This window comes from Nyctereutes procyonoides, unplaced genomic scaffold (genome assembly GCF_905146905.1).
Source record: "Nyctereutes procyonoides isolate TBG_1078 unplaced genomic scaffold, NYPRO_anot_genome, whole genome shotgun sequence".
NCBI classification, from domain to species: Eukaryota; Metazoa; Chordata; class Mammalia; order Carnivora; family Canidae; genus Nyctereutes; species Nyctereutes procyonoides.
Window position 1 is genome coordinate 4,261,310 of NW_026575051.1, and position 23,451 is coordinate 4,284,760.

The 23,451-nt window shown below is 46.3% G+C and overlaps 1 protein-coding gene across 2 annotated transcripts; it reads right to left on the bottom strand.

The window, feature by feature from the left end:
* Positions 1-1,638: 1,638 nt before the first annotated feature.
* On the bottom strand, positions 1,639-21,125 carry TCP11 (t-complex 11). 2 transcript variants are annotated; one of them, XM_055330313.1, is made up of 9 exons: positions 20,953-21,125; positions 18,146-18,242; positions 12,520-12,640; positions 5,667-5,887; positions 4,802-4,938; positions 4,302-4,519; positions 4,029-4,210; positions 3,075-3,238; positions 1,639-2,175 (listed from the first exon to the last, which is right to left on the bottom strand). In XM_055330313.1, the coding sequence occupies exons 1-9, from the start codon at positions 21,053-21,055 to the stop codon at positions 1,844-1,846; spliced, it is 1,575 nt and encodes a 524-aa protein (XP_055186288.1). In that variant the 5' UTR covers positions 21,056-21,125; the 3' UTR covers positions 1,639-1,843. The 2 variants fall into 2 exon arrangements, with proteins under 2 accessions (XP_055186288.1, XP_055186287.1); XM_055330312.1 differs by lacking the exon at positions 3,075-3,238 and having other exon boundaries at positions 1,639-2,144.
* Positions 21,126-23,451: the final 2,326 nt, after the last annotated feature.

The window sequence follows — 23,451 nt, forward strand, 5'->3', positions numbered from 1 at the left end:
TGAAAATGTTCTATGGTAAATTTTATGTGTATTTTCCCCACAATGTTAAAAATATATATCCGTCAAGCCAGGGGCAAGATGAAATGGAGCTAGCTTTCGTTATTTAGGAAAATAGCTTTCCTTATTCAGGATCCCTGTCTCCTCTGTGTGGAAGCACAAGAAAATCAACTTGAAATTTGTAAGAAATGGGTCATTCCAGATCTTAACGATGAAGCATAAAGCAAGGTTCCACTGTCCGCTCAGTGTCTGCAGCCACCGCCCAGCAGTCCTTCTCATAGATGTCCCTGCAGAGCACGTCTGCCTCTATGAAGAGGCTTCTAAACTGTGGATTTAAAAAAAAAAAAGATTTCATTCATGAGAAAAAGAGAGAGAGATGCAAAGACATAGGAAGAGGGAGAAGCAGGCTAGGCTCCCTGTGGGGAGCCCGATGTGGGACTTGATCCTGGGACTCCAGGATCACGCCTGAGCCAAAGGCAGACACTCAACCACTGAGCCACCCAGACATCCCTAAGATCTGGGCTTTTAAGAAATTCAAACCCATTATTGCAGATCGGAGAACCCATCTGGGCAAGTTTTGCTGTTGATGAAACACGCCCTTTTCCTAGGCTTCCCCATCCTGAGGGGGGTCTCTCCAGGCCCTCCAGCCTGTCACAGCCACTCTGGTGACCCGGCTGCATCCCCCTTCTGGGTTCTCCTTCTAGAAAGGAAGTCAGTTAAGAACAAACCCAGGGCTGATGGAACTCAGATGCTTCTGCGTCCTTCCTGGATTCTGTGTCACATGGCTCCCTCCATTCTCAAAATGGTAAGAACATTGTTCCCTTCACATTACCTTGACAGCCCATAATGGAATGTTCATTTCCCCTTGACTGATATTTAAAAGGGGCCAAGCCTAAGGGCAACATGTTCCTCACCTTGCCACCCTAGATGGGACTGGTCGGCTTGCAGTCAGCCGGAGGAGGGTAGGCTGCATCTCTCCAGTGCCAGGAGGCAAGGGCTGGCCCTCCCCAGAACCAACCGACAGAGTCCCAGCCTGGAAGAGGGGAGGAGGACAGAGGCTGAAGCACCTTTAAGTGCCCACTTGGCCTGTCAGAGCGGGGTGTCTAAGCTTAGAGACGAGGGAACAGGAAACTGGCACAGTAGTAGGATAGGACCAACTGCAGACATGATGGAAGTCAATCACAGAGCAAACCGTCCAAGCCCACCCCTTGACTGCTGGAGAGGAGTCCCAGGAACCCCAAGACCCGCCCTCTATGAATCGCTGGCTCACAGCCAACACCCATTCCTGTGCCCTTAGTCTGCGCCCCTGCTCTTGCTCCCCACAGATCCACCCACAGAAGCAGCAGCTGAGCCTCTTACTATTTCTTGATTTCTTGCTGCATCATTGGAAACCTTCAGGGGAATCTGGTCCTAGAAATGAAGTTTCCAATAACTTTGTTCACATGCCCAATCCTGAGCTGAACTGGACAAAATGAATTTCTGGCTTTCAGAGAAGCCCTTATATTCACACTTTGGATACCTCTACAGGCTTCTCAGAGCCCTGAGATAAATGTTTTACCCTTAAGAACACTAGGGCCTGGGTGTCTCAGCTTCTCAGCTCCACATGCCAGAGGGAGTGCCCAGCCCATGGAGGAAGACTGGGGGTCTTCTGGCTTCTTGGCTAGTCGGGGGCTCAGGGCACAGGGCCCAGACACAGCCACAGCACAGGAGGAGTGGAGGTTTGCCTGGGGTTCAGAAGTTTATTAGTAAGTGAGTTTGGGCCAGCGGGTGTTTACACGCTGCTTGCTACAGCCCTGGTGTGCCAGCTGCAGGAGGGAGGAGGGCTTCCTGCTCTGACAGTCACTGGTCAGCCACCCCGGAGAACGATGAGCTTCTCTCCTGGGATCCAGGGGCCAGGGCTTTGAGCTGGTGCATTCAGACGGACTCCACCTCTGTGTCCAGGGCCTGGGCTGGAGGGACGAGGGTTTTTAGGATCTCTGTGTAGTAGGGGCCAAACACTTTCTGATTGTGATGCGTTAGGCTGACAAACTTTTGGCCTAGTTCCGCCAGTTCTGCTTCGATGACAGTGAGGCCTCCAGGGAGGTCTAAGAGAGATCTCTGCACACCGAGGACCAAACAGCATTTGAGAAACAGGTGGATCCGCTGATCTATGAGCAGGATAAGACAGTGAGCAAACAACTTTCAGGAAGCAACAAGGCCTCTATACTCCACTCACTCAAGTTCTAAGTTAACCAAGATATTCACTAGCCTGCCCACTCACCTGGAGATAAGGAAATTTGTGTTGCTCCAGAAGGGGGATGCTATCTAGCTCCCAAGGACAAAGCAAAGGTCACAGACTAGTGGGCTAGTAAATTCCTGACTAGTCAAAAGATGACTTAAGCCTCCACCAGTAGATCTTGAGTGAGTATCTAACATGAAGGATCTTAGACTGATGCTTTAGATGGCTGAGGTTAAGAGCAAGGTCAGGTTCATGCCGTCCATTCCAACAGGGATGAGTCCTTGCTGCAGGAACATGTCCTCTAGCTGATTCAGCATCAGTTTCTTATTGCTGGTAGGTGAGGGCTATGTCATGTCTTGGACTAATCAGAAAATGACCCAGAAGGCGAGGGATGACTTAACCAGGTTGGTTGAACAGGATGTCATACCCAGAAGTCATGAATCCTGGATGCAAACATTCCTTAGAACCAGAATCAGTCTTTAAACTGAAAGAAATAGGGCAGCCCCGGTGGCTCAGTGGTTTAGCACCGCCCTCAGTCCAGGGCATGATCCTGGAGACCCTGGATCGAGTCCCACGTCGGGCTCCCTACATGGAGCCTGCTTCTCCCTCTACCTGTGTCTCTGCCTCTCTCTCTTTTTCTCTCTTTCTCTGTGTCTCACTAATAAATAAATAAAATCTTTAAAAAAAATAAACTGAAAGAAATATATTTTCAACCCAGCATTTTGAAAAAACTAAAGCCTAAACAAGTGACTTGCCTAGTAATCATGCTTTCTATCACTAAATGGTTCAGTAACTGACTTCCAGGGACGGGATCTACCTCTCCCCAAAACACTCTCACCACTGCCATGGTCACGCTCACCAATGACACTGCGGACACAATTTTCCTTCTTGGCAATGTTCTGGAGCTGTCCTATCAGAGATGCTGCGTTGTCACTGCTCAGAGCAGCAAGGCCCATGTTCTTGAGGCTTTGATGGATTTCCTGAGACACCTGTTCACTCACAGTCTGCAGAGCCTCCTCAGGCCTAGACCATGAAGGAGAGTAAGCTGAGACCCAGCAGATGGCAATGCCATAGACCCAGAGCCACAGAGCCGGGGAAGCTCCATGCCAAAAGCTGGGCCCATTTGAGGGAGACTCTCAGTCATCTCCCTGCCCTCACCCCAGTCCCTGTAAGTGGGTAGGTTCACCATCCTCACTGCTATGCTCCAGATCCTGACTACTCTCTCTATATGATACCATGTTCTACTTCTTAGAAAACAAGATAAATTATAAAATCAACTCTGGGTAAGAGTTTGGTATCCACTCAATTCTTTAGCCCTGTGGAATTTATTTATATATGTGTATATATACATTTTTAAGACTTTCTTGGACATTTTCCAAGGTCATTAGTCCTACTGTCACCAATGACAGTGACCACTCTGGCCTTCCGATTCCTTTTTTCCTTTGGCGTGACACCCTCCACCCAGTGGATGTTCAATCAACATTGCTGACTGGCTTTCCACTTCCTGGATACACCTAAGACCAGGCCACCACCATCCACTCAAGGAGATAATGACTGCTTTGTGGCAAACGAGATCATGACTCATTTTGTACTAAACTGTCTTCCATGCTACCCTCTTTGGAAGAAAGCTTTATTTTCCTTTGTCACAAGTCTCAAGACTGTCACGGAAGGACCTCAACAATCTCTGTAGATGGTGCAAGTCTCTGTGACCTGCGGTGGAATGTAAGCAATCATTTAGTACCTACCTCTGTCTTCACACCACATACTGTCATCTCCTCTAAAAGAAAAAAAAAAAAAAATCCATGCAGCTCACCTGGACTTAAACTCCTCCATCAGGTCTTTGGTTATATGTTTCAGCTTATCCACAAACTGAGGTGAGCCAAACAAAACACTGCCTGAGAAACTACTGGCCACTAGCAGAACTGAGGCCAGGATGGTCAACTGGTGCAACTGGGACTCCAGCTCCTGCAGCCGGGTCCTGTCCATCAGCAGCGTCTGGGGAAGCCAGGAAGAAGAGGCCGTCAGGAGGGGAGGGTCATGAGGGAGTGCCGAGTACACTGTCAGGTGATGCCCTCCACAGGCCTACCTCAGGGAACTCTTCATTTTCCGGGTCCCAGAGAAGGAGGTTCAGGAAACCCTGCGATAGCACCATTGTAGGGCTAAGGGGCTCTGGGCTGCTGACTGCCTCGTTTGGGGAGGAGGAGGCCATACTGGTGGAGTCCAAAGTGTCGGGGCAAGTCGGGAGTGGCATGGTGAGGTCTGCTGCTGCTTGGGTCAGCCACTTGGTGGTGTGATCTAGGAGACCTAGAGTAGGAAGAGGGTAGGCAGGCATCTTCAGCATCCGCGTTCCTAAAGCTTCAAGACTAACGTTCTTTTCAAGATCTGCTCCTGGTCAATAAATAAATGCTTTGGTTGGGGGGAAGGGGGAGCTGTTTGTCTTAGACAACTCTTCCGTCTCCCCCACCCCAACCCCACCTGAGGAAGAAACTTTCTGTTCCCAAGAGACAGAGTATTCTCTAACATCACAGAAGCCAGATCCAAACAAGATCACATCTTCTCACTTCTGCCCTCAAGTTATTTACATACTTGGCTGTTTATTGAGGAGTTCCTGGAATGTAGCCCGTTCGTGCTGGATGGAATGTTCCTGCAGGTGAGGCTGAAGGCTCTGGATAGTGTAGTTCACCATGTCCATTTTCATCAGCCCCAGAACCTGGAAGATCCCTCTGACATAAAAGAAAATAAAATATACCATGAAAGGAAATCCAGCGAGAGGGAAGTGTCATTAAATCATATTCCAGAGTTAAAAGGGGCTTGAAAATTAGTCCCATCTCCTAAATTTACAAAAGATGGTGCTGTGGACCCGAGGCCCCAGAGTAAGTGATGGCAGAGCAAGGAACAGAGAAGTCTCTGGAACTTGAAGCCTCCAGGCTAGCTCTCTTTCCACAGGATCATTCTATTGTCTTTTTTAAAAGGTAGAGTCAGAGAAAGGAAACACACCGGCATGCTAATTAATCTGTCTGGAAAGAGGGATTATAGGTGATGCTGTATCTGAAGCAATTTCTAGGCCAATTGCTTGTCCCCCCACCCTTCTTCTAATTTTCTGGGTCTTGGTTTCTACAGCTATTAAGTAGGGATAGCCTCCCATCCCTGTCCCCTCATGCTGTATAAACTGCAATGAGAAAATGTGGGGACAGGGTATTTGAATACCTTAGAAGGATCACATACTCTAACGTTTTATGATATGATGTTCTACAGGAGGCCCGACCAACCTAAGGCCATCTTTGGGACAAAAAAAGAAGCTAACAGGTCAGTGAAGAGCAAAGAGAACAATGCTCAGGTCTTCAGGAGGGAAGAGCCAGCCAAGACAGGGGTTGTAATCGAGTGTCTGGCCCTGCTTTTCCTGGCCCAGGGGCTGAGGCAGGTTTCCAAGGACAGCAGCCAAGTTTCACACCTCAGTAACCGAACAGGGTCCGTAATGTTCTCTAGATTCTGTACTGCTTCATCTCGAACTGGTGCACACAGCAAAGTCATCATGTTGAGAATGTACTTAGAGAGATGAGGGACATTCAGGGCTCCATGTTCTGCTTTCTGATTGAGGAGCTCTGTATCCAGTGCTTCTTCAATCTCACTTCTTAGGCGGCTCTGGCGTGGTAACAGCAGTGAGAGCAAGATCTGCCCAAGAAAGAAAGTCAGAGGGAGTTGCACTCTGTGTGGAGCCCCAAACCTTCTCTAACGCACAACCCCTTTAGCCAAAGGCATCAGCCTGTCTCTTAGGAACCGAGAAGTAGGGTCACTAAATTTTCCCGAGAATATTATTTATCTTTGTTGAGAGGCCAATGATAATTCAGGGCTTTAGGTCAGCACAACCACAGTGCATCATTTTCTAGGCAGAATGAGATGAAGAGATAACTAAAATCAAGGAATGTGGAAAAAAGAAATGCAAAGTACAACAAATATAAAATACACATATCACATGGTGATGAGGTGCTCTTAATTTTAAAAGGTGGGTTTGCTTTATTATTTATTTGTTTGAGAGAGCAAGTGCTTAGGGGAAGGGGGGCAGAGAGAGAGAGAGAGAGAGAGAGAGAATCTCAAGCAGACTTTGCAGAGTGTGGGGCTTGATCTTATGACCTGAGATCATAATTTGAGCTGAAAGCAAGAGTCACACGCCTACCTGACTGAGTCACCCACATGCCCCAAAGCAGGCATTTTTAAAGATTATTTTACTTCAAATGGCAAGGATGAAATAGGCCAAGGACCAGTTAAGAGGCATTGGAAATAGCCTTTTAACTCCAAAACATAAGCTCTCTGTGAAGAGAGACTCTCTTATTCATTTCTGTGCCTCAGTAACACCATGCTGGGGGATGCAGTGGTGTGGTCCAGTTACCAGTTGTTTTTAATTGAATGGACTACTGTGTGGATTCCCAGCTGTTTCACTTCATCTAAAAACAAGTTTCTCCGCACTATTTAAAATGGTGAAGCTCACCGGTTAGCAGTCGAAGGCCCTCTGTGCCAACTCCACCCTCCTTCAGGGCCTACGCAATGGTAACAGAGCCAAGCCCTTCATCTGTTTTTCCCTTGCTGGCTGGCATGAGGTTAAGTTTTGTTAATAGAGGGTGCTAAAGAGAAACTGCCCAAGGGAGAGGTCCTCCTGCCCGGCTCTGGTGAGCTCCTCTGTGGCACCACCTATGTTGCTGCAGCTTTGCTTCACTCAGAAGCAAAGTGTGGGTTCCTTCTCCTGATCGGACCCTGACTGATACAAAATTGTATCGTACCACAGGTGAGGCCTGACTCAAAGGCCATATATCCACTGGATCTGATGAGCATGAGAAGCACGAGTAGCAAGTACCTTAGATGCCTTAGGGAAACGTGCAAATTACAGGATGGCAGATAATCCCCACAAAATGTCAGCAGCCTCTCACCTCAGTGAAGGTGCCAGAGCTTCAGTGGTCTGCACCTTGTCAAGCTATCCCCCTCCAAGCTGAGTCAATTTGCTGTACCTCAGACCACCTACCATGAAAGAAGAGGCACAATACTTGTAGGCCTTTCTGGGTTTTTGAGGCAACATAGGCCACCTTTGAGTTTACTCCTGCGGCACTCATTTAGAGTCACTCAAAAGGTTTACAGTTTCAAGTGGGAACCAGAGCAAAACTAGGCTCTGCCATTTGGGCTTTATAATCCAGCAGGTTCAATGATACTTACAGTGTCTGCGGCAAGTAAGGTTGCTGTAATACAGCCTCTGGCAGGTTCCAAAGAGAGCATCACAACAAGACGTTTAGGATTTTAGAGCAAATCTATGCCTTTTTCTGCCAATCATGGTTTGCCTTTTGAGAAATAGTTTCTGGTTTGCTCCTGGGCTTCTGTAGAAGTAAACACCTCACATACGACATGGGTGGCCACGTGGCCTGAGCTTTCCATGAGGAACTATGTGTTGTCCAGCCTACCTAACCATAAGATTAGGCCCAGCCCACAGCAATCTATCACCAGATGAAATGGCCCAAAGTGACCAAGCATATACCGGAATAGGACAGATCTACAGAACAGAAGAACAGAATAGGAAGCCCAGAAATAAAACCTGGAGATATGGTCAAATGTTTTTAAACAATGCCAAGACCATTCAATGGAAAAAGGACAGTATCTTCAACAAATGGTGAATAAACTGGGTAGTTATCCATGCAAAAGAATGCAGTCGGGTGGGTCAGCTGCGTGTCTCATTCTTGGCTTCAACTCAGGTTGTGATCTCTGGGTCATGAGATCAAGCCTAGCATTGGGCTCTGTGCTAAGCATGGAGTCTGCTTAAGACTTTTCCCCTCTCCCTCCTTCTGCCCCTTCCCTACTCTCTAAAATAAGTAAATTAATATTTTTTTAAAAGTTGAAGTTGGGGGATCCCTGGGTGGTTCAGCAGTTTAGCACCTGCCTTTGGGCCAGGGTGAGATCCTGGAGACCCGGGATCGAGTCCCACATTGGGCTCCCTGCGTGGAGCCTGCTTCTCCCTCTCTGTGTCTCTGCCTCTCTCTGTGTCTTTCATGAATGAATGAATAAATAAAATCTTAAAAAAAAAAGTTGAAGTTGGACCCTTATCTAACATCTTATTTAAAAAAATAGCTCAAAATGGATCAAAGATCTAAACAGAGGAGTTAAAATTCTAAAACTCTTCAAAGAAAATAAAGGGATAAATCTTCATAATCCTGGATCTGGTAAGACAGGACACCAAAGGCAGAAGGAACAGGCTAGATCAACTGGGCTTCATCAGAAATAAAACTTTTGTGCACAAGAAACTATCAAGAGAGTGAAAAGACTACCCACAGAATGGGAGAATATATTTGCAAATCACTTACCTAACAAGGGGCTACTCTCCTTGAATAGAATATATAAAGAACTCTTACAACTCAACAAAAGACAAACAACCTCATTTAAAAATGGACAAGGGCAGGGGGGGATCCCTGGGTGACTCAGTGGTTTAGCACTGCCTTTGGCTCAGGGCGTGATCCTGGAGACCTGGATCGAGTCCCACATTGGGCTCCCTGCGTGGAGCCTGCTTCTCCCTCTCTGTGTCTCTGCCTCTCTATCTCTCTGTGTCTCTCATGAATAAATAAATAAAAATCTTAAAAAAAAAAAAGGTTGACAAAGGGCTTGAGTCAACCTTTCTCCAAAGATGGCAGACCTTGGGCAATAAGCACAGGGAAAGATGCTCAACACCATTAACCACCCATCAGGGAGGTGCAGACCTAAACCACAGTGAGATTCCACTTCATAGCCACTAAGATGGCTATAATGATAAGAGAAAAAAAGCATTGGGGAAAACGTGGGAAAAACTGGAACCCTTATACCTTGCTGGCAGGAATGTAAAGCAGCGTAGCCACTGTAGTTTCTCAAATTCAGCAATGGCACCCCTTGGTATATACCCAAAAGAGCAGAAAACAAGCATTCAAACAAAAACTTGCACACAAATATTCATAGCAGTATTACAATAGCAAAAATGTGAAAATGACACAAACATCCATCAACAGATAAATGGGTAAACAAAACACAGAATGTCTCCATACAATGGAATTTTATGGGGTCATAAAGAGGAATGAAATTCTGACCCATGCTGACAACAGGGATGAACCTTGAAAACATTATACTAAAGTGAAATCTGCCATATACAAAAGGACAAATATCATACAATTCCCCTTATAGGAGGTACCTAGGGTAGTCAAGCACACAGACACAAAAGTATAATGGAGGATACCAGACTCCGGAGGAAGAAGAGAATGAAGAGTTACTGTTAATGGGTACAGTTTCTGCTTGGGAAGGTAAGAACGTTCTGGAAATGGATAGTATGATGGTCACAAAACATTGTGAATGTACTTAATGCCACTGAATTTTAACACTGAGAAATAATTAAAATGGTGGAGCCTAAAGCTCTTGATCTCAGGGTCATGAGTTCAATCCCCACGTTGGTCATGGAGCCTACTTTAAAAAGAAAATAATAATTAAAATGGTAAAAATTTTATGTATGTTTACAATTTAAAAAAATCCTAAAAAACACAAATGACTAAGCCATTCCCCAGGAAGGATGAGCCAGCCACCTAGTGGCAGATGACTTCTTTGGACCTCTACCACTGTGGAGGCAGCAGTCACCCTCACTGTAACAGATATATATTTTGGATATGGATTTGTCTTCTCTCTCTGCAATGCTTCTATCAGCACCAACATCTGTGTACTTACAGACTGCCTGACCCACCGTCCCAGCATGCCCCATACCATTGCCCCTGATCACAGAGCACTTTATAACACAGGAAATACAGCAATGGGTTCATACCCCTTGAATCAACAGGCCTTAACTGAAAAGCGGAATGGCTCATTGAAGACTCTATTACAGCATGAGTTGAGGGACAGTATCTTGAAAAGAAGAGGTTCTGTCTTATAAGATGCAATATATTCTTTGAATCAAAGGCCATTCCATGGTATAGTTTCCCAAAGCCAGAAAACAGGGTCCTAGGAATCCAGGAGTGGAAAGAGGACTGGTTCCTTTTACTATTATACTTAATAACCTCTCTGCAGAATTTTTGCTGCCCATCTTGCCAACTTTAGGTTTTGCTGATTTGGGAGGAATGCTTGCACTGGTCCCAGTGAATTAGAAGATGAGACTGCATATGGTCATTCTGTGCTCCTTATACCACTGAACCAATATGGTGAAAAAGGGATTATTCTACAGGTGAGAGTAAATGATCCTGAGTATGGGACACCTGGGTGGCTTGGCGGTTGGGTTTCTGCCTTTGGCTCAGGGCTCCCGGGATCAAGTCTCACATTGGGCTCCCTGCATGGAGCTCTGCTTCTCTCTCTGTGTCTCTCATGAATAAATCAATAAAATCTTTTTTAAAAAACATGATCCTGAGTATGAAGGAGAAACCAGGTTGATGCTACACAATGAAGGCAAGATGATTCTCTTAGGTTCCTTTCAGTGCTTTCACATCCAGTAACAAAAGTTAATGGAAAACCACAGCAAACAAACAACAGCAAAATGCTTAAGGACTCAGACTCTTTGGCAGTGAAGGTTTGGGTCACTTCACCATATAAAGACATCCAACCCAGCTAAGGCTTGGGCTGAGGGCAAGGGAAATATGGAATAAAAAGTAGAAGCAAGCCATGGATATCCACCATAGACTTGTGACCAATTACAGAAATGACGACTACAAGTTTTCTCTTTGCCTGTCACAGGCACAGGTTTATCTGTACACATTAACCACTTTCTTCTCTCCTCCTCTTCCCACTATTATTTTACAGATTGGTTGTTGTAAGCTAACTGTACAATTTAGACTTTAAGTAACAGAATATTTGGTGGCACTCTGAATTTGATAACAAAAGACACAGCAACTGTTGGGACCATGAGTCTCCTCATTTTCTGGAAAGAATGAAAATGAGGAAATGTCTGGAAAGACAACTGCATCTTAGCAGGCAGAAATAGAGATCTTTTCATAAACTGAAATGTGTGTGGACAGGTGCATACAGAAGCTGAGCAGCCAGCAGAGGGGAATGTGACAGTTATCAACTGTCTCTCAATTCCAAATTCATCATTCATTCCTCTGCTCGGAGAAAATGAAGTAAGCCCTTGCAATATTTTTTCTTTACCAGGTGGCACAATGGTTAAGTTTCATCTGTAGAGGGCACTAGTAGTTTTCTGGGCTGTATAAACAAATTACTATAAACGGAGAGGTAAATAAATAATAATAAAATAAAATAAAATAAAATAATAAAATAAAATAAATTAAATAAAATAAATGGAGAGGTTTACCACAGCACATACATTTATCTCACAATTTCTGTGGGGCAGGAGCCCAGGCACAGTTTAACTTGGCCCTCTGTCCCGCATCCCGCAAGGTGTTGTCAAGGTGTTGGCTGGGGTACATTCTCACTGGGAAGCTTGACTGGGTAGGACTCTGCTACCAAGCTCATTCAAATGGCACAATTTGTTACAGCAGATTTGCTGGATGGATGCTGCTGTCAGATCCTACAGGCCGTGCATTTCCCTGCCCCATGACCCTCTCCAGAGGCAGTTCACTATACACCCATCCACTTCTTCAAGGCCAGCAAGAAAGTTTCTCCAGTCGGCTAAGACGGAGTCTCACCTAGCAAAATGTATTTCTAGGAGCAGCATCTCAGCACCCTTGCATACTGGTTAGAGGCAAATTATAGATCTCACACTCAAGGAGAGCAGACTATATACAAAGGTGTGGATCACTGGGGGGTCACCCTAGGGTGTGCCCACCACATACTACAAAGACATTGGAAGAGGCAAGAGCTTCTCTTCATGGTTCTGCAATACTCACTTGGCGTTCTGCAAAATGGGTGTGTGGCTTTGCCTGTGGCTGGCTCCTGCAGCCTGAGCACCTTCACCAGTGCTCAGCTCCTGCAGGGCAAGTGGCTACTTGTCCAGTGCCAGGCTCCACCTGCACAGGCAGCTGTCCCAGCACCAGATCCTGCAGCGCAGGATGGGCAGAAGCGACACAGCCACGCCCTCCCAAACACTGCTGTGAGTGTTCTATCGCAGCCCTAGGGGTAGGGTGTATCTTCCTCCTCTCTGATATTTTAGCACACTTTAGAGTTTTCTTTGCTTTTTATTAGCTCAAAGCTCTTGTTTCTTTGAGTCCATGTTATAATCATTTTTATGTTGAAACTACTGTGTGATTTCTGTCTACTGATGAGACTCTGACTGAGTCCTGGACTGTGTTCAGGTCGGATCTGTTAGCCACTGCCACCCAATGACCTTGGGGATATGTAGGAAATTTACATCTACAGATGGAAGATCGGTCACTCACCTCTTTAATTTCTTTCAGAAGTTCAAGAGCACAGCTGAAGTCTGGGGGAGTAGCTGACAATTGCTCTTTGAGATGGTTCCAAAAGGCATTGTGCATGGTCTCCTTGACCTTATCTTCCAAACTGTAAAGAGGGTTAAATGAACAAATTACTTTCTCTAAAAACTGTTATAAGGTCATTCTCTCCCAAGACCCAAATAAACATATTTGATATGACAAAGACAATCACACTGACAGGAAAAGGCCAGGAACTATGTTTGGGCCGCAGCAAAGTTGAACAAGCTGGGGTCAGACCTGGATGCCAAGCACATTAGTGAAAGCTCTCAAGAGGGCTTCTCATGATTCCAAGCAGCCCTCCCTCTGCAGCAGGAAGAACCCTCAAGAGAGGTCAGGCCAGCTTTAGTACCGACTTTGCAACTAGCCTAGATAATACATGACTTAGTTTCCATTTATGCATACATACAGCAAGAAACTAAAGGATCTTTTATTCTCTTATAGTCCTAAAATCTAGAAAAGGATTCTCCTTCCTTGCTAATACTGAAATATCCACAGGCACTTCCAAAATCAATTCAGTATCTTCCCCTTCCAAACCTGTCCCTCCTGTATTCCCAATCACAGTGGCACTACCAGGTAGCCAGTGATGGAGGCCAGGAAGATGTTATCTCTTCTCCTTTAAAAAAAAAAATAGTGATGCCTGGGTGGCTCAGGCAGTTGAGCATCTGCCTTAAGCTCAGGGAGTGATCCCGGGTCCTGAGATCGAGTCCTGCATCAGGTTCCCTGCAGGGAGCTTGCTTCTCCCTCTGTGTTTCTGCTCTCTCTCTGTGTCTCTCATGAACAAATAAAATCTTTAAATAAAATAAAAAATAAATAGAAGCAAAAGGCAATTCAATTTAGAAAGGATAGTCTCTTCAGCATGTGGTGCTAGAACAAGTGGATCTCCATAAACAAACAAAAAAAATGTATCTTATAGCTTTCACAGATAGATCCCAGACCTAAATGTAAAATGTAGATGACAACACAGGAGAAAAGTAGGTGACCTTGGGTTTGGCAGTGACGTTTTAGATACAACACCAAGGGACGCCTGGGTGGCTCAGCGGTTGAGCGCTTGCCTTCAGCTCAGGGTGTGATCCCGGGCCAGGGGATGGAGTCCCACATCAGGCTCCTTGCCTGCTTCTCCCTCTGCCTATGTCTCTGCCTCTCTGTGTTTCTCATGAATAAACAGAATCTTAAAAAAAAAAAAAAAAAGAATGCCGAAAGCATGATGAACAAGAAAAAATTGGAAAACTGAAAATTAAAAACTTGTGCTCTGTGACAGACACTGTTAAGAGATGAAAAGACAAAGCACAAGCTTTGCAGAACACATACCTGATAAAGAACCAGTATCCTTGGGCAGCCTGGGTGGCTCAGCGGTTTAGTGCCGTCTTCGGCCCAGGGCCTGATCCTGGAGACGTGGGATCGAGTCCCACATCGGGCTCCCTGCATGGAGCCTGATTCTCCCTCTGCCTGTGTCTCTGCCTCTCTCTCTCTGTCTTTCATGAATAAATAAATAAGATCTTTAAAAAAAAAAAAAACAGTATCCAAAATACTGAGTCTTAAGACTCAGCAAGAAGAAAACAACTCAATTTTTAAAATGGGGAAAGCTCTGAACAGACACTTCACCAAAGTCATCATACAGATGGCAAATAAGCATATAAAAGATGTTCAACATCTTGTCATCAGGGAACTGCAAGTTAAAATAACAATGACATACCCATATAAGCCTATGAGACTGCCCCAATCAAAATACTGACACCACCAAAATGCTGGTGAGGATATGGAGCAACTCTAGGAACTCTAACTCATTGCTGGGGGAAATGCAAAATGGTACAGCCACTCTGGAAGACAGTTTGGCAGTTTCGTTTCTTTTCTTTTTTTAAAAGATTCATTCATTCATTCATTCATTCATTCATTCATGAGAGACACAGACAGGCAGAGACACAGGCAGAGGAAGAAGCAGGCTCCATGCAGGGAGCCCAATGCAGGACTCAATCCTAGATCCCGGGATCACGACCTGAGCCTAAGGCAGGTGCCCAACCGCTGCGCCACCCAGGCATCCCAGTTTGGCAGTTTCTTAGAAAACTAAACATGCTCTTGTCATATGGTCTAGCAATTGTCCTTTGTATTTGAGCAAATGAGGTGAAAACTTATGTCCACACAAAAACTTGCACAGGGAGGTTTAGACCAGTTTTATTCATAATTGCCAAAACTTGGAAGCCACCAAGATGTCATCCTGTAGGTGAGTGGTAAATAAACTGTGGTATATCTGGATAATGGGATATTATTCAGCATTAAAAAGAAATGAACCATCAAGCCCCCAAGAGACACAGAAGAATCTTAAATGCATACTGCTAAATGAAAGAAGCCAATCTGAAAAGGCTACATACTGTAAGATTCTAATTATAGGACATTCTGGGAATCAATGGAAACAGTAAAAAGATCAGTGGTTGCTGAGGAATCATGGGGCAGGAAGAAAAGGATGTACAGGAGATTTTTAGGACAGTGAAATCACTGTTTTGGATACAAAAATGATGAATACATAACATTACACATTTGTTTAAAAAAACCCACAAAATATACAAAAAACGAACTCTAATGTACACTATGGACTTGAGTTAATAATAATGTATTAATACTAGGATCACCAACTATGATAAATGACTTACTGCAAGACGTAAACAATGAGGGAATCGGTGTGCTGCAGAGGGAGGGGTGTGTGGGAACTCTGTACTTTCTGATTTTTCTGTAAAACAAAACTACTTTTAAAAATGTGTCTGGTGGGTGGGGGGTTGGGGTAATTGCGTGACAAGCACTTGAGGAAATGAGCATTGGGTATTATATGCTCAACTGATGAATCACTAAACTCTACCTCTGAAACTAATAATACACTATATGTTAACTAAATTGAAAATATGTTAATTAGAAAATTTAAAAACTAAACATTTAATGTGTATTAATTTAAAAAAAGAAATGACAAGAATTTTCCTCTCAAAGTTTATTTAAATGTTTCTTGTCTACAGGTGAGAGTCGTAAGAAGAAAAAGAACCATTTGAAAAGTACAAGTCTGTACCTAGTCATTGCCAAGTAGCTACTGGTTTTCTCGAATTAAACATCCCCCTTAAAAAAAAATACAGTAGTAACACAAGCTCCTTGTGAAAGAAACAAAAAACAAGCAATATGAGGATGAATAAAACAAAAAGTCAAAGCTCCTCTCCCAACACACCACTTTCACTCATCAGATGTAACCAACTATAATCTGCCCAACGATCTAAAGTGTACTAGACTTGTTCTCAACTCCTCTCTTCATCCTGTCTATCCAATCCATCTCCAAGTTTCATAAATCGTGCTTCTTAAATGCCTCCGGAATCCACCCCTTCCTTCCATGATCTCTTACCTGGACTACTGCCATAGTCCATTCACTGGTCCCCCTGCTTTCAGTCTTGTCTCTTTTCAATCGGTTCTGACCAATTCATTCTAAAACCAAGGACTTCTAAAGTGTGATTCTCATCAGGATGCCACGCTCATTTAAAGTCCTCGCCATAGCAAAAACCACTTACAGAACCCTTCTGGATACTGCTCTGCCTCCCACTCTGGTTTATCTCCTCCTATCTCACATTTCATGCTCAGCCACACCAAGGTACCTGTAAAAAACATACCATATTCTTGCCTCTGACATAGTTTCCTCTACCAGGAGCATTCTTTCTCATGTTGACCATCTGGACAGCATCTATTCCTCCTCTAAAATCAACTCAAGTCTTCATAAGCAACTCAGGTCTTCCTCTCTAGGCAGATCTTCTCTGACCCTCCTTAAGCAATTGAGCACTCTCATGAGACTCTATAGACACAACTATGAGTGAACTGATTGTCTTTTTTCTGTTATTCAACTGTCCCCCCTACAAAAGCTTCCTGACAGCGGTGACAGTCCCTTATCTATCTATAGCTATATCTCTATCTATCCCCAGCACCCAGCATTGTGCCCACCACATAAGTGCTCAATATATGCCTGATGGGTGAATGCTCAAATGTGGGATTTCCCTTTGTAGTGTGCAATTGTCACTAGCACTGTCCTTTGCACAAAGGAGAGCCAATGGCCAAAAATGAGTCAAACTCTATTTCAACCTCTTTCCTGATCTAAATTCTGTATTACCTTATGTGAAAACACAGCTCTGACTAGTACTATTTACTCTGTTCATTCCTCCCTCTCTCATCACCTCTACCTGCCCCCCCAACTCCCTCACTAGCACCCCTTTAGCAGACGTTCACTCCCGGTTTTAGTTTTGCTCTTCTCTCCTGCCGTCAACAACATACCTAAGCAGTGACAGAGACGTCAGGGGATGTGGGTTTAGGTGAAAACCTGGTCCCACAGAAGCTGTGCTTGGTATGGACACCTGCTGGCAGCAGGCTAGGGCATGGAGAGGAGGGGAATGAAGTGTGGTAGAGAACAGCACTTAGTAACTGCTGCCAGATAACAAAGGCATTCAAGGAAGCCGCATGATCACTGCCCTCATGTAGCTACTGGTGGGAAATTAGAACTGTTTTTAAAACCTGACACTGAATTTACCCATTCAACCACCAATAAACCAGCACAGCCATTGAATTCATACTTCCTAAATGGTTCTTATTTGTGACAGCTTCCATATAACTAAGAACCAAAGCAAAGCTTGATGGAGGTGGAAGAGCATTACTTATCAACAGAGTCCTGATCCTGATTCATAAATTAAACTGACTTATGAAGTCGGAAAGAAAAGAAATGAAAACACTACTATTCAAACATCCACATTTTATCTGTGCCTGCTTCATCTATGGTCACTTAAAAGAGTAACTGGAGGGAACTATGAGGCAGGCAGCCAACAGGATAATCCCAAAGATCTAGGATTCCTGGTATTCACGCTGGTGTATAGTCTCATCTCTGGGAGTTGTGGGCTGGGTTTACCATCTACCTTCTGGCAAACAGAATGTAGCCAAGGTGATGGGATGTCACTTCTGAGATGAGGCAACAAAAATACTGTGGGTTCTGTCTTGGGCACCATCTCCTCACTCCCTTATTCTCTCACTCACTCTGAGTGTGGCAAGGAGCTGAGGAGGCTCTGGCCAACACTCAACACGTTGACTGCAGCCTCGTGGGGGACCGAGAGCCAAAGGCACACTGTTAAGCCATGCCCCTATCTCTGACCCACAGAAACCGTGAGATAATGAACACCGTTTCAGCCACTAAGTTTTGGGATAACTTGATGGCCACAATAGCTAGCTACTCAGGCTACTTCCTCCACATCTATCAGAGAAGATCTGAAATCCGTCAGACTGATGTTTTATTATTAATGGGGGCTGCAAAGTGAACATTCCAATAATAATTACTTTGGCTTATTCGCTCATTAAATAATATTTGCTTCTTGACCCTCTAATACTAAAAAATATTACTTTTTAAGTTGTTGAGATCTTTTAAGTTTTATAGTCAAACATCATATCCCCCCCCCCCCCCAGTTTTCTTGACTGACTATTATTAAATAAAAATGCTTCGAGTCTGGTCAAAAGCCATTATTACTAAATAGTTATGCCGGGATGAATAAAATGGGAAAATCAGAAGAGCCGGTACCTGCTTGGAGGTGAAACCTTTTCTTCCATGTGCAAACCACGATTCTTTCCAACCTTGTTGCTCAGCTTAGAAACATCGTCAACCGTGTCTATCAGACCTGGGACAGAAAGAACTTTGGGTGGACACCTGAAACTAATGTTAACATCAATTTTACCTCCATTAAAAAAAAAGAAAAAGAACTTACAGTGGACACAAGTCATTCTGAATTTCCATTTTATTCAGAGATTCCCTCTGAGTAGGCCCCAAATTTAGATTCATCAAACTGATCTTATACAAACTCATTCAACTGTTCTAGTCATTTATATTTTCTGAACTTTGGGCCTAGAGTACTCCAGCACATAGTAGCCAGCAGTCCTTGGCCTGGATGCATAGTAGTGCTGTGTGGTGGTAAGAGAAGACAGAGCATCTCTTTTACAAATAACAAAAACTAATTACAAGCTTTTCTCTTGAAAAGTAAAATAATAATTAAGGCATCAAAGAAACAATAATTTGTGAGTTGCAAAAATAAGCATTTCTCTAGGGTTATTCTGATTCTACTCTCCTCGTCCTGCCTCTGATGAAAGCTAAATTCTCCATACAGATGGGGACTGAACAGCACCAGTGTCACTTGGTCTCAGAAAACAGTTCCAGGTGTTGGAATTTCACAGGCTACTAACATTTCCAAAAAGATTCTGAACAACTGACAACTTGCCAACTTTGGACAGTGAGACAAGCGCATAAGCAAATAAAAAATCCACTCTACCATCATTTCATAAAAGAAGAACTTAACTGCCCAAAAAAAAACCAAAACCCAACCCCCCCCCCCACACACACACACACAAACAGAAAGGGACTGTTGTCAGAATAAAGAGTAGTCCTTTACATTGAATCAGTTTAGCTTTAGGAAAAACTCATTACAGCATCTTTATTTCCTTTCACTAAATATTGCTAAGAATTTTGTCACAAACCAGCACTAGCATTTGGGAACCACTGCCCTAAGTTCTTAGTAAAGACCCAGCTGAGGGCATTCTCATGTAATAGGCAGAACATAGTTATAAGGACCACGTGGTATGTGGAACAAAGCTGCACAGAGTAAACTGTATTTTCTCATTCCCTTTCAGTAGCGCTTCATAATTTGTCCACAGAAGAGTATCTGGTTCCGAGATGTGGAAGGGACATAGATGAAGTAAGATGCACCATGGAGTTGATCATTGTTGAAGCTGGGTAATGAGTAAACATGGTTCCTCACGCTAGTCTACTTTTGTAAATGTTTAAATTGTCCATAAGTAAGAAGATTTAAAAAAGGAAAAAGAGTTATTGTTGAAAAGAGGTTACATGAGAATGCCTTTATTCTTAGGAGATACATGATCACATTTTTTTAGGCATGACTCCAACTTTCAGTAAGAAAGGAAAATCATACATATATGGAGAGAGAGAGTGCAAGGTCACAGAATGTTAATAATGTGGGCATTCACTGATTAGTTTACTTTTCAACAAAGTTGAATATTTTGAAATCAAAATGAAAATTTATGGGTAAAAAGTGATTGAAAATTTATCAAAAAGCCACTGAGCCCTTGCTCAGGTAAATATAAAGATGAACTGAGCCTCAAGTGGACAGTTGAAGTTCCCTTTGTTTTTGAAGCCTCTTGGAAGCCTTTGGTTTCAGCTAAAATGGCAAAACACAGTCAAATATGTAAACAGACAATCCATTACTTCACTAATCAGAAATAAAAGAAAATCTTCCAAGGGAAACTGAGATATAGCAGCTTATTGAAGGACTGAAGGAAAAATTATCCACAGAAAGTTTCCAACTGTAAGTCAAGGTCCAGAGCCTCCTTTGACAAGATGGTTTGGCCGCTCACGAGAACGGCACTATTCCACTCTACGAAAATTCAGGGAAGGGGAGGGACCAAAGAGAAATGAGAGGTAAAATACAACTAAAGTAGATTTCTAAGATCCATATCCCAAGGACAAAGAAATTTTCAACACGATACAGTAACTGAACCAAGTCAGCCTCATCTACAACATTTCAGATTCCTTTTTATTTAAAGGGGGGAATTTCGTTACTCATTTTAGGGCTGTTTTGCCTATGGATTCATTTAAACAGCCGCTTAAGAACTTAAGTTGTTTACACCTTACGTACCAAAAAATTGGCTTTCACCCCTACAATAGGTTCATTCACATCTATATAAATCCCCAGGCACCCAATGTGCCGCTTTGGGGCCATTTTGTTAGCCAGCAGCGACCCCATGCGGCCACAAGAGAAACAGGTGCCCTTCAACCTCCTAGCAGCGGGACCTTGAACTAATTTCTCCCGTTTCAATCTTCAAGAGTTCAGCTCTGCCTGTGGAGAGAGGGCTTCAGACTGAGGCCTGCTTACGTTCTCTAGAGACACTGCTCTAGGAGGAATGCAGGAGCGGTCCCGGGCAGGTGAGACCTACGGAAGCATGGAAGAGACCTGGGACCCAGGAGGAACACTGAAATACGAGAGCCCGGAGCAGCCGTCTGCGAGTCCATGAAGCGCCCGGTGATTCCCATCAGGGGTCACCGGGGGTCTCTAAAAACCCTCAAGTTCCACCTGCAAACTCAAACGACAAGGATGGCTGCGAACGCACTCGGCCCCAGACCTTGTCCGATTCAAGTAAGCCCGCCTGGGCCACTTCTTCCCCGGGGCCAACGCGGAGGCCGGGGCCCGTGAGCAGACACTGGGCGGGGACAGCGGAGGCGGGCCGAGGCCGAGGGCGAACCCAGGGCCCGAGGCCCCTCCCCTCCGCCCGGCCCCACACCTGGCGCCCTGGAGCGGCGGCGGCCCGGCGCGCGGGACCTACGGGCGGGGGCGTCCTCCACGCCGCTCGGGTCTTCCCGGGTCGCGGCGGAGGTCTCGGGCTTGCAGGACCCGCGCTCTGCGTCGCCTGGGTCCGTCAGGGGCATTTCCTCCTCGACGTCCGGCAGGTTGCGGATGGAATCTGGATCGGGGAGAAATGACGCGCCGTGGGCGTCGGGGAAGGGGGCCCTCCAACTGCCGCCGGGCTGCGCAGCCCCAGCCCCGCCCGGGCGCCCGGCCTGGCCGCACGGCAGGAGCGGGCGGGCGACTCCGGGGCCTCGGGGGTCAGCGGGACAGGGGAGCCGGGCGGCGGGGTGCGGGGGCCCAGAAGCCAGGCTCCGGGCGCGCGGCGAGGAGGCGGCGGGCCCGAGGGGCGGCGGGGGGGCGGCCCGCCTGGCCCGGGACGCCCGCCTCGAGCCCGCTGCGGCTCCGGCGGCAGGGGGAGCCCTCGGCGCTCCGGCTCCGCGCCGCTCACCTCCTCCCGGGCCACCGGCCGCCTGCTCTGGGTGGGCGTGGCGGCTGCGCGGCCTGGAGGCCCGGACCGTACCACCCGCGGCGCGGCGGGGGGGGCGGGCGGCCGTGAGGGGCCGCGCGGCGACGCGGAGGCCCCGGGCCGACCCCACGCGCACCCCCGCCGCCGCGCCGGGCCGCCGGGTGGCACAGTCGGGGCTTGGAGAACAAAGCGCCGCCCGTCTCCCGGGCAACCGGCGGGGTCACGTGGCCGCCCCGCGGTCCGCCGCGCGCCGCGGGGGCTGGGATCCAGGCGGCCGGGCTCCTGCTGGGTTGTCGCGAAGCCCCCGAGGCCCGGGGTGCCGTGGGCTCCGCGGCCGGGCCCTGCCTGGTATCTCGGGGCCCCCGCGAGAAAGACCACCTGGAACCACTCAGGGAGGGAAGAGGCCGCGGCTCAGCTAACCCGAGAAACGAGAGCACCCCGGGGGGGGGGTTCTTTTTTTTTTTTTTAATTTTTTATTTTTTATTTATTTATGATAGTCACAGATAGAGAGAGAGAGAGAGAGAGGCAGAGACACAGGCAGAGGGAGAAGCAGGCTCCATGCACCGGGAGCCTGATGTGGGATTCGATCCCGGGTCTCCAGGATCGCGCCCTGGGCCAAAGGCAGGCGCCAAACCGCTGCGCCACCCAGGGATCCCTTTTTTTTTTTTTTTTTTTAATTTTTTCCGGGGGGGGTTTCTTTCCAGCAAGGCCCCGCTACCTGCCACTCGGCAGGCGCGGAAACCCAGCCCCGGGCCGGTCCCGGTTGGTGGCGGCGGGGCGGCCGCGTGGGCTCTTCCACTGGATTCCTGGGCTGGGCTCCCCTGGACCTGCAGGCTGGACCCCGGACTCCGGGCTCCGTCCCGGGCCTGTCTCGGTTCCGAGTCGGCTCTGTTGCCCCTGGAGTGACGTGAGGACCACTGTCCCCTCCAACGATCACTGTGCTTTGGGGGGTGGGGGACGAAAAGAAGTGTCCACTGTACTCTCCTACCCCTTTTTATTAACGGACTTGATTTCTTACAACAAAAGCTTGCCTTAAAAAAATAAAATAGGGCAGCCCCGGTGCCTTAGCGGTTTAGCCCCGCCTTCAGCCTGGGCCCTGATCCTGGAGACCAAATCGAGTCCCACGTCGGGCTCCCTGCATGGAGCCTGCTTCTCCCTCTGCCTGTGTCTCTGTCTCTCTGTGTGTATGTGTCTCTAATAAACAAATAAAATCTTTTTTAAAAATGAATAAAATAGAGCGACTGAGTGGCTCAGTGATTAAACATTCTGCCTTCAGCCCAGGGCGTGATCCCAGAGTCCCAGGATCGAGTCCCACGTCGGGCTCCCTGCATGGAGCCTGCTTCTCCCTCTGCCTGTGTCTCTGCCTCTCTGTGTGTCTCTCATGAATAAATAAACTAAAACATAAGATGAAAGCATTGCCTGTATCAAGTTCTTATTATAACCTTTGCTTTGTTAGTGTGCAATGTGGATTTTTCTTGCACAACATACGCGTTTTGAGGGAGAGTATCATGAAGAGGCCCAAGAACACTTTTTTTCCTGCCTGCCTGCCTGCCTTCCTCTCTATGCCTAACATGAGGTCTGAACTCATAACCCCAGAGATCAAGAGTTGCTTGCTCTACTAACTGAACCAGCCGGGGGTCCCTGAACACATTTCTGCATAAGAAAGTCCTCTCTAGGATCCCTGGGTGGCTCAGCAGTTTAGCGCCTGCCTTCAGCTCAGGTTGTGATCCTGGAGTCCTGGGATCGAGTCCCGCTTCTGGCTCCCTGCACGGAGCCTGCTTCTCCCTCTGCCTGTGTCTTGCCTCTCTCTATGTCTCTTATGAATAAATAAATAAAATATTTTTTTTTTAAAAAGTCCACTCTGAGGTCAAAGAAGATATGAGGGGAACGGCCTAGTAAATTACCATTCAGCTGAAGGGTTCTTAATCCTGTCCATGTTAAACCTGCCCCTTACCCCCTCCTCAACCTTTCCTGGTATTTCCCGCAGAGATGTTAACTGTGAAGCAAGCA